We start from the raw sequence: 9,827 nt of genomic DNA, 5'->3' as shown, positions 1-9,827 counted from the left end.
GGGCCTGGCTGCCCCCCACAGAGTCACAGAATGATGGGGCTTGTCAGGAACCTTTAGAGATCTTTCAGCCCAACCCCCTGCTAAAGCAGGTTCTGCTTGGTCAGGGGCACAGGAACGTGTGCAGGTGGGTTTGGAAACCTGCCGAGAAGGAGCCTCCACACCCTCCCTGGGCAGCCTGGGCCAGGGCTCCCTCACATTGACAGGGAAATATGTTCCTTATGTTTACATGGAAGCTCCTCCTAAAGCCCACAGGGGATACTTGCAGCAGCTTTTCACAGAAGCCAGTGTTTGCCCATGGGATAGAAAGCAGGGGAATCTGGGGCACTTGTGGCAGGTTCTCTCCCTTCCCTGCCCCTCTGGCCATGTGGCAGGATGGAGCTCAACCCAGACGGCACTGCTGGGAAGCTGGAGCACGGCCTGGGCAGCAGCTTCCTTGAGGAGCATCTCTTGACGAAGAACTCCTACCCCTGGAGTGCCCCAACCAGCTGGCCCAGACCTCAGTCTCGCCACTGCTGGGGCTTTTGCTGTATGTTTGTTTCCCTTCCAGGCTTCACTCCCCTGCTGTGTCTGCCTTTTCCTCACTGCCCTCTTTTCCGCCTGGTTCTGTGTTCTTCCATCCCCTCTGTGCGTTCAAGTCTGTTTCTGGTTTTAATAAAGATGTATTTTGTAGCTAATGAGACCGTCTGTAATTCAATGAGTATCAGAGAATCACGGCATGGTGGGGTTGGAAGGGACCTGTAGAGATCATCCAGCCCAACTCCCCTGCAGAAGCAGGTCCCACCTAGATCAGGTCACACGGGAACAGTGTCCAGGTGGGTCTTGAAGAGCCCCTAGGAAGGAGCCTCCACACCCTCCCTGCGCAGCCTGGGCCAGGGCTCCCTCTCCAGCAGGTCACCCCCAGCCTGTCCTGGTGCAGGGGGTTGTTCCTCCCCAGCTGCAGGACTCTGCCCTTGTCCCTGTTGAACCTCAGGAGGTTCCTCTCTGCCCAACTCTCCAGCTGATTGAGGTCCTGCTGACTGGCAGCACAGCCTCTGGGGAATCAGCCAGTGCTCCCAGTTTGGTGCCAGCAGGGAACTTGCTGAGGGTCCCTCTGTCCCCTCACCCAGGTGGTTGATGAAGATGTTGAACAAGACTGGCCCCAGAACCCACCCCTGTGGAACTCCACTGGCCACAGGCCTCCAACTCGACTCTGTGCCATTGATCAGCACTCTGGGGGATCACCACTCCTCCCCCAGCTCTTGTGACCAACCTCAAGATTTTTGGGTATCTATTGGGCTTTTTCCAGCAACTGGTGGCACTGGTGCAGTTCAAGGGTGACACGGACCAAGACCCTCTTGTCATCTGGGGTCTAGATCGTGTCAGGGATGATGCCACCAAAGAACTTACAAACACGCTCGCTCTGTGAAACGGGGGGAGCAGAGTGTGAGGAGAGCACAGCCTGGGCACGAGGAGCAGCCCCCTGCCAGCCTGGCACACAACCTGTTGATGAAGTTGCCCAAGTTGTTGAGCAGCTGCAGGTTGTTGTTGAGCAGGAGGTGTTTCCAGAGCTTCCCCTGTACCTGCCAGGGCCAGGGCCAGTCAGCTCTGGGCTGGACCCGCTGCTGCCCAAAGCCTGGCCAGTGAGTGATGGAGGTAAGGCCTCTGTGATGGACGGACTGGAGAAGGGGAAGAAGCTGCTGTAGCAGAAGGGAGTGAGAAAGTGGGAACAACACGTCAGGGGTGCCTGTATGTGGGTGTGAGGTGACATCCCTGCAGTGTCCCCCATGGCCGTGGGGCTCAGTGTGGAGCATCCGTGTGCAGCGAGGCCGTCCCAGGGGCCAGGAGCTGCGATTGGCGTCTCTGCGAGGCCGAAGGAGCAGCCCCGGCAGGAGCAGTGGGGCTGGGGGTGTGTCGGGGCCCCGCGGGGCTGTGCCTGGGCTGGGTGCCAGGAGGAAACCTCAGGCTTCCTGGCCGGGCGCTGTGGGGGAAGCGCAGCGAGTGCTGCGAGGCCGCGGGGGCTGCGGTTTGTGCAGCTGCAGCTGCAGCTCCCGATGCATCTGCCTGCAGGGAACAACGGCCCCTGGGGGACACGGGGATGGTTGGGGACACGCTGGGGCCTCTCCTGCTGCTGGGCTGGGGACGTGTCCCAGCGCGGCTCCTGCCGGGGCCCTGTCCTGAGGCTCTCCAGGAGGGATGCTCCTGCAGGCCGGGACTGCAGCTCTGCCCCCAGCCCAGGGCTGTCCCACAGGGGCTGCAGCAGGGCAGGGGCTGTTCCCTGTCCACCCAGACACAGACCCAGTGCAGCCCCACAGCTCGGGGGCTGCTGGACGCTGCCCTTGTGGGTTCTCTGATGAGTGTACCCTGGGGATGCTCAGTGCTCCCAGTGCTCCCAGTGCTCCCAGTTGAGGGCCTGGAGACCCATTTCCCCTCTGCGCCTGCCTCGGCCCGTAACTCTGCCCCAAGGCAGCAGCCGTGGCACCTGCATTGGGACCGTGGTGTCCCTCATATATGGGCATGAAGGGCACTGGAGAAGCTCATTGGCGGGCTGAGCTGTGTCAGAGGGGAGAGAGCTCCTGATCACATCTCAAAAGGTGCTGCTGCTTGGATTGGCTCCTGCAGCTGCGTTGGCATCTCTCAGAGATCTCACCCTCCCATCAGCAGCAGCCCCACGAGGGTGCGGGAGCCGTGCTGGGGAGTGGGGAGCAGCAGGGCTGTGCCCGTGGGGCAGGAGGCTCAGGATGGGCACGGAGGGACTCCTGTGGCCTCGGGTGCTGTGGCTGCTCCTCGGGCTGCAGCTGTGCAGGGGTAAGTGCTGGCTCCCTTGTCCCATAGCCCAGGGCCAGTGGGCACCAGCGTGCTCATCGGGATACCTCTGGCAATTCGGTTTCTTCACAGGTGCCGCTGGGACGAGGGGCAGAAGGTGCTCAAGGGAGTCGATGCTGTGCCTGTGTGGGTGGGAGAGGGAGGTGTGGGGCTGGGACATGGGGCCATACAGAGGTTGCTGTGCTGGGGAGGAGAGAGGGGACATGGGAAAGGGGGGTTTGAATTAGTGGGGATGTGCTGCAGGCTGTGGGGCTGTGAATGGTACAGCAGGTCTGCTGCTGGGCAGCCTCAGCCCTTTGCAGAGCTGGGGAGAAAAGGGACCCCCAGACTGCCCCAGGGACAGCCCAGCATGGGGAGGGCTGTCCCTCAGGTGCTTTTACCTCTGGCTGGGCAGGGGGGACCTCAGAGCTGTAGTCTGGAGCTCAGTGCTCTCCTGACCAGCCCCGTGTTGGCGTTTCAGGGGCTGCAGAGTTGAGGCTGGTGAATGGCGGCAGCCGCTGCGCTGGGAGAGTGGAGGTGGAACACGAGGGACAGTGGGGAACTGTCTGTAGTGTCAACTGGGACTTGAAAGATGCTGCAGTGGTTTGCAAGCAGCTGGGATGTGGGTCTGCTGTTCAAGCTTTTCGGCACGGAAATTTCGGTCCAGGATCTGGCCCCATTTGGTTGATTGATATTCAGTGTCGTGGCTCCGAGCCTGCCCTGTCCAACTGTACACACAGCGGATGGGGTGAGAACAACTGTGTTCACAGCATGGACGCTGGGGTGAGCTGTTCAGGTAAGAGGCCAGAAAGGGACCTGGCTGTGCCCTCCAGGAGCAATGAGTGTGTGTGAGAGCAGGGTCCAGGCTGGCTGGTCACATTGCCAAGCTGCAGCTGGTGTTGCTGGTGTCTCCAGTCCCGACAAAGGGCAATAGGAACCCAGCCCAGGTTCTCACCACAAACCTGGACTCTGAGGTTGCTCAGCCCACTCTCAGTCGGTGCCTGGCCTACCTCCTCCCTGCTCCATTGTGTCTCAGTTCCCATCTTCCTCCTCCCACTAAGCCAGGAGCAGTCTGGCATTGCCACGGGCCAGGTCCCACCATGCCAGAGGCACCCACAGCCCTGGGGAACAGCAGGAGATAACAAGGGACTCTGGGGCTATTGGCACCTTATTCCTCTGCCAGTGTGACCCTCTGAGCTGCATCCCACAGAAACACACGCCGTGCAGTTGGGGTGACCTGTTGCTGCACCTTTCCTGCCTACCCCAGCTGCCCTGTGCCACAGGAGCTTTGCCAGCACTTGCACTGTCCTCAGTGCCCGTCCTTACCCTGGGAGCTGTTGCAGCCCAGAACTGTTCCTGGTGTGTTTGTGACAGCGGCATCCACTGGGAGCTGCTGCAGAGCTTGTGGGGCGCTTTGTGGCCTCCTTGGAGATGAGGTGGGATGAGGGCAGGTAACTGCCAGCAGGCTCTGGGAACTCACAGGGGATTTGTCTGCTCCAGGGTTTGTCCGGCTGGTCGGAGGGGACAACGACTGCTCAGGACACGTGGAGATCCATGATGGGGAGAAGTGGAAAAGTGTCTGTGCCTCAGCCTTTGGTGCCAGAGCTGCTGCTGTGGTCTGCAGGGAGCTGCAGTGTGGGGCAGCCCTGAACATCCGAGGGGCAGCTCGTGATGGAGCCAGCACCGGTGCCATGTGGGACAGAGAGCTGCAGTGTGCAGGGAATGAACCCTTCCTCCAGTTGTGCCCCAGGGAGACCCCCAGAGACCAGCTCTGCACCCCCAGAGCTGCTACTTGGCTCAGCTGCACACGTAAGGACTCTCACTGGGGTGTAAAACACCAGGGATGTGCTGGGGACAGGGCAGCGGGGCAGGGACCATGCTGGGCCTGAGGACAGAGGGGCTGATGTGGGGTCTGCAGCCCCACAATGATGCGGGAAGAGGTGGAGGAGGAGGATGGCAGCTCTCCTCCATTTGACCTCTCCCCAGCTCCTGAAGGAGCCAGAGCACAAGTCCATCCCCTTCCATTGTTCTCTGTCTCTGTGCTTGCAGGGTTCAGGCTGGTGAACGGCAGCACGGCGTGCGAGGGGAGGGTGGAGCTGCACGTGCAGGGGACCTGGGGCAGCCTCTGTGCCTCCCGCTGGCACCTCTCCGACGCCCACGTCCTCTGTGGCCGCCTGGGCTGTGGCTTTGCCATGTCCCTTCCCAGAGGAGGGAGTTTTGGGAGAGGAACGGGCCCCGTCTGGAGAGACTCGTTCTGCTGCAGTGGGACTGAATCCCACCTGGGACAGTGCCCAGTGACCGTGCTGGGGGCCTCCCCGTGCTCCCATGAGGATGCTGCTGCTGTCATCTGCTCAGGTGAGGGCTGGCAAACCCTGGATTCGCTCCTTTGTCTCCTGGCATGACAGCAGCCCAAGGCAGGGGACCTGGGGCAGGCCCAGGCTGCACTTCCCCCTGCAGAAACCCTGAGGACTGCAGAGACAGGTTGTCCCTGCCCCCCAGGGCAGCCCCAAGGGCCACCTCCAGGCTCAGGCTCTCTTGATGTCCCCCGTGGCGCTGGGTGCGGGACAGGGCTGTGGGGCTCATCCCACCCCTCTGGCTGCAGACAGCCCTGTCCCAGCAACACAGAAATAGCCCCAGGCATGATCTCAGCCCCACGGGGCTGCCTGGCTGCCCCCAGCAGCAGCAGCAGAGCAGGGGGTGAGGCACAGAGCCAGGCTGCGGCTTCTGGTGAGCACCAGCCCCAAACCTGTCCTTTCTGCTGGGGCAGACTCCTCAGCTCTTCTCCCTGCCAGGGACACTGGCTTCCAGGGCCCATCTCCAGCAGAGAACCAACGGTTTAGGTTGGAAAAGGCCTTGAAGCTGCTTCAGTCCCAGCCCTGCCCTCACCCTGCCAAACCCACCACTGACCCAGCACCTCAGCTCCGATCTCAGCCTGCTCTAGGGAAACCTGAGCCCAGCCCTGAAGGGATCCCAAAGCCGTGGGGCTGAGGTGCTGAGGGCCGTGGGTCAGTGCTGGGCTGGGCAGGGTGAGGGCAGGGCTGGGGCTGCAGCAGCTTCAGGGGCTTTTCCTGTCAGCCCAAAGGGTTGTGTGAGTCCATGATCGGTGATTCCACGACTCCCCAGGCCCTGCTGGCTCCGGGTCCCTGCGGCTGGTGGGGGGAGGGAGCCGGTGCGCCGGGCGAGTGGAGATCTTCCTTCAGGAGACGTGGGGCAGAGTCCTGTCTGAGCAGTGGGACGTGGCAGAGGCCCGTGTGGCGTGTCGGCAGCTGCGGTGCGGAGAGGCAGAGATGGCCTACAACTCGCCCAAGGCCGAGCGAGGGACGGGCCCCGTGGGGCTGCGAGGGGTGCGGTGCCAGGGGCACGAGGCCCAGCTGAGCCTCTGCAACGTCTCCTGGCCGGCAGCGGGGATCGTGGAGGACGTGGGGGTGGTTTGCCAGGGTGAGTGTCCCCACGGCCCCCCGGGACACAGGGTGGGTGGGCAGCCGGCCCCCGCCGCCATCTGGGCTCCGTCCCCACCGCAGGGAGCCGGCGCGTGCGGCTGGCGAACGGGCCCGGGCGCTGCGCCGGGAGAGTGGAGATCTACTCCCAGGGCAGCTGGGGCAGCGTCTGTGACGACGGCTGGGACCTGCCCGATGCCGCCGTCGTGTGCCGGCAGCTGGGCTGCGGAGGGGCCGTGCGGGCGCCGGGCTCTGCCGCCTTTGGGGAGGGCTCCGGGCACATCTGGCTGGACGGCGTCAACTGCTCCGGGGCCGAAGCCGCTCTCTGGGACTGCCCGGCCGGGCCCTGGGGGCGGCACGACTGCGGGCACAAAGAGGACGCCGGAGCCGTCTGCTCGGGTGCGTGGCGGGAGCTGTGGCGGGAGGCTGGTGCTCAGGGAGGCCGGGCCAGCAGGAGAGCCGGGCACGGCCAGCGCTGGCCCGGGCTGCCGCTGAGCTCCTGCGCCGGCACCTCCTGCGCACAGCCAGGCACGGGCAGCCCCGGGGCCGCCGGGGTCCCTGGGGAGCTCAGCTGTGCCTGGGGGTGGGCGGCAAGGGCAGCGGTGTGCGGCCCTCAGGGACTCGTCTCCCTCCCCTGCCAGAGTTCACGGCCCTGAGGCTGGAGAACAGCGACGGCTGCTCCGGCCGCCTGCAGGTTTTCTACAACGGGACGTGGGGCAGCGTTTGCTCCAACTCCATGACCCCCAAAACGGTGTCACTGGCGTGCGAGGAGCTGGGCTGCGGGAAGGAAGGGACCCTGGAGATACAATGGCCACGGGGCAGAGTGTCTGGCCCCGCCTGGCTGGACCATGTGGAGTGTGAGGAGAGACACGGCTCCTTCTGGCTGTGTCCCTCCGATCCCTGGAACCCGCGGTCGTGCGACGAGCTGCGAGATGTGACCCACATCACCTGCCGTGGTAATTCTGAGCTGCACGGGCACCAGCATCCACCCAGCAATTCCTCCCTGCTGGCTGGGATCAGCACTGGGGTGGCAGCAGGAGCAGGGCAGGGATTGTCCCCTGTGCTGGGCTCTGGTGAGGCTGCAGCTCGAGGGCTGTGTTCAGTGCTGGGCCCCTCACTCACTGCCAGAGGGACACTGAGGGGCTGCAGCGTGGCCAGAGCCGGGCAGCAGAGCACAGAAGGGAGCTGGAGCACAAGGGAGCTGGGGAGGGGCTGAGAGAATGGGGATGTTGAGCCTGGATAAGAGGAGGCTGAGGAGAGACAGGAGCAGTCTCTGCAACTCCCTGGCAGGAGAGTTCGGAGTTCGAACTCCGAATGAGGTGGGAGTTGGTCTCTTCTCTCCAGTAATGAATGACAGGACAAGAGGAAAGGGACTCAAGTTGCCCCAGAGGAGGTTCAGGTGTGAGTGTACAAGTACCTAAAGGGTGGGTGTCAGGGGAGGGGGTGATATATTTCTGTGCTGTCCAGTGACAGAACAAGCTTTAATGGACAAAACCTGGAACACAAAAAGTTCCCCTGACACACAAGGAAAAACTCCTTTGGTGTTGGGGTGAGGGAGCCCTGGCCCAGGCTGCCCAGGGAGGGTGTGGAGGCTCCTCATATCCGCATACCCACCTCTCAGCTCATCTCTCCTTCTCCTCCTCTGCAGCTGCGCCCAGGACAGCAGCACCGACCCCTGGAGCAGGTGACGTGTCCTTCCCATCAGCAACGAGTCTCCTCGGGGCAGGGCTGTGACCCAGCCAGAGGGAAGGGGATCCTCACTGGGGGTGAAACTCCCAAGAAGAGGCAGCGGGTTATGGGTGCTGGGGGTGGGGAGGGCTGTGAGTTGCCCACTCACAGGATGATGGGGGTGAGGGCTGGTGTGCTCCAGCCCCCCACTGCTCCTTGGCCTGGTGCTTCCCTCTGTGTGTCGCTGCCTGTGCAGATCCCACTCGGGGCCGCCCGACCAGCAGCAGAAGCGTCTCGTTGCCCGTCATCATGTGCATGATCCTGGGAGCCCTTGTCTGCCTGCTGCTGGCCCTCCTGGCCTGGAGAGTGCTCAGCACCAGGGCTGAGCGCAGAGGTGGGTCCTGCCCCACGCTGCCACGGGAAGATGCCTCTTGGCAGGGCCAGGGCGCTGTGGGGTGTGTGTGTCAGCACAGGCAGAGCTGGGGCACAGGCGTGTGCTGCTGCTGTGCCACTGACTGCCTGATGATGGGCCAGCAGCAGCCAGGGGAAGAGAGTCCCGACACGGGGGAGTTGGGGATGGGGCCAGAAGTGGCCAGAGCTGGGCTGGGGCACATGGGCACAGGGGGGAAACAAACGAGGAAGGGCCAGTGTCAGAGCTCTGGGCAGCTCTGGAGGGGGCTGTGGGGCAGGGGAGGTGCCAGGAGGAATGCAGGGCAGCAGGGTCCATCCCCGTGGTGTCAGGCCCCAGGCTGCTCCTCTGCCCAGCCCTCAGCTCCCCGTGGCAGTGCAGGGGCTGTGCTGTGGATCCGTGGGGCAGAGAGGGGGCAGCTGCAGAGGGGAGGGAAGGTGGGAGCTGCCTGTCCCTGAGCCAGAGCGGCTTCTATCCACAGGCTCCCAGACAGCCCTGGAGCCCTTCCCTGAGGCCATTTACCAGGAGATGTGTTACAGCCCAGTGTGGGAGGAGCAGGAGACATTCAAACCATCAGGTGGGTCTGGGCCCATCCCTGGGCGCTCTGTCCCCTGGTCCCCACCTGCAGCTGACTCCCTGCAGCCCCCAGGCCCAAGTCCCTGCAGCAATGTGGGGAGAGCAGAGATGTCCTGGCCCAGGACAGAAGCTTCCTCCCCATCAGCTCTGCCCACCCCTGCTGGGTTTGTCCCAGGGCAGAGGGTCAGTCCTGGGCCCTCCGCCCCACTCAGCCGTGGCTTTGTGGGTCCCCCGTGCCCATCAGCACAGAGCAGCAGCCTGGTCAGCAGAGCTCACCCCCACAGCACCCACTCACCTCTCTCCAGGCTCCTATTTGGAGGGGTCCCTGACCAAGCTGCAGCCCCACCACAGGGACAGTGAGGAGGAAGACGGTCTGGGGTCAGCACGAGGTATTGGGGGGCAGGAAGGGGTTGATGTCTCATCCCTGCAGACTCGGGATGGACAGTGGTGCCCCTGAGTGTCACCATCAGAGTTGGGGAGCAGATGGGGATCTCCTGTGCCGCTGTCTGAGCGCTGTGTCCCTGCGCTTCCTCCCGTCTTCCTCTCTGTACGATGCTTGCAGATGTCCCTGTCCTGCCCAAAGGTGGCCCAGCAGATGGCTATGATGATGCCAGGGAGGTTTCTGACCCAGGGGAGGACCTTGTGTCTGGGCAGAGAGACTGGGAAGTGCCCAGGGCAGCAGAGGAGGGAGCAGGGCCCAGGGACGCAGCTGGAGGTGAGAGGATGGGTATGAGGATGAGGGACAGGGCGGGTGGAGGGGGGCTCAGCATCTCTGAAGTGGTGAGGAGAAGGAAGGAAGATGTCCAAATGTGCTACAGCCTGCCTTGCTGCTTTGCAGAGACAAAGCTGTGCTCCCAGAGCAGTGCCGGGGCCCCTGGAGCTGAGGGAGATGCCCAGTGCCTGTGCCCAGAGAGCTGGAGCTACGACGATGCCCAAGAGGTGTCCCTGGCACATCC

The 9,827-nt window shown here is 63.4% G+C and overlaps 1 protein-coding gene across 1 annotated transcript in view; it reads left to right on the top strand.

Moving 5' to 3' along the window:
• The first annotated feature begins 1,763 nt into the window (after window positions 1-1,763).
• The window catches only part of LOC133629452 (antigen WC1.1-like), a 189,664-nt gene continuing 181,600 nt past the window's right edge, over window positions 1,764-9,827 (top strand). Inside the window, exons 1-8 of the mRNA XM_062020084.1 lie at window positions 1,764-1,873; window positions 2,875-2,945; window positions 3,263-3,403; window positions 4,282-4,467; window positions 4,831-5,136; window positions 5,905-6,125; window positions 6,251-6,617; window positions 6,860-7,174. Coding sequence (XP_061876068.1) covers window positions 1,764-1,873; window positions 2,875-2,945; window positions 3,263-3,403; window positions 4,282-4,467; window positions 4,831-5,136; window positions 5,905-6,125; window positions 6,251-6,617; window positions 6,860-7,174 — 1,717 coding nt within the window. The remainder of the gene's footprint in view (window positions 1,874-2,874; window positions 2,946-3,262; window positions 3,404-4,281; window positions 4,468-4,830; window positions 5,137-5,904; window positions 6,126-6,250; window positions 6,618-6,859; window positions 7,175-9,827) is intronic.

This window comes from Colius striatus, unplaced genomic scaffold (genome assembly GCF_028858725.1).
Source record: "Colius striatus isolate bColStr4 unplaced genomic scaffold, bColStr4.1.hap1 scaffold_45, whole genome shotgun sequence".
NCBI classification, from domain to species: domain Eukaryota; kingdom Metazoa; phylum Chordata; class Aves; order Coliiformes; family Coliidae; genus Colius; species Colius striatus.
This window is presented reverse-complemented; position numbering and strand designations above follow the sequence as displayed.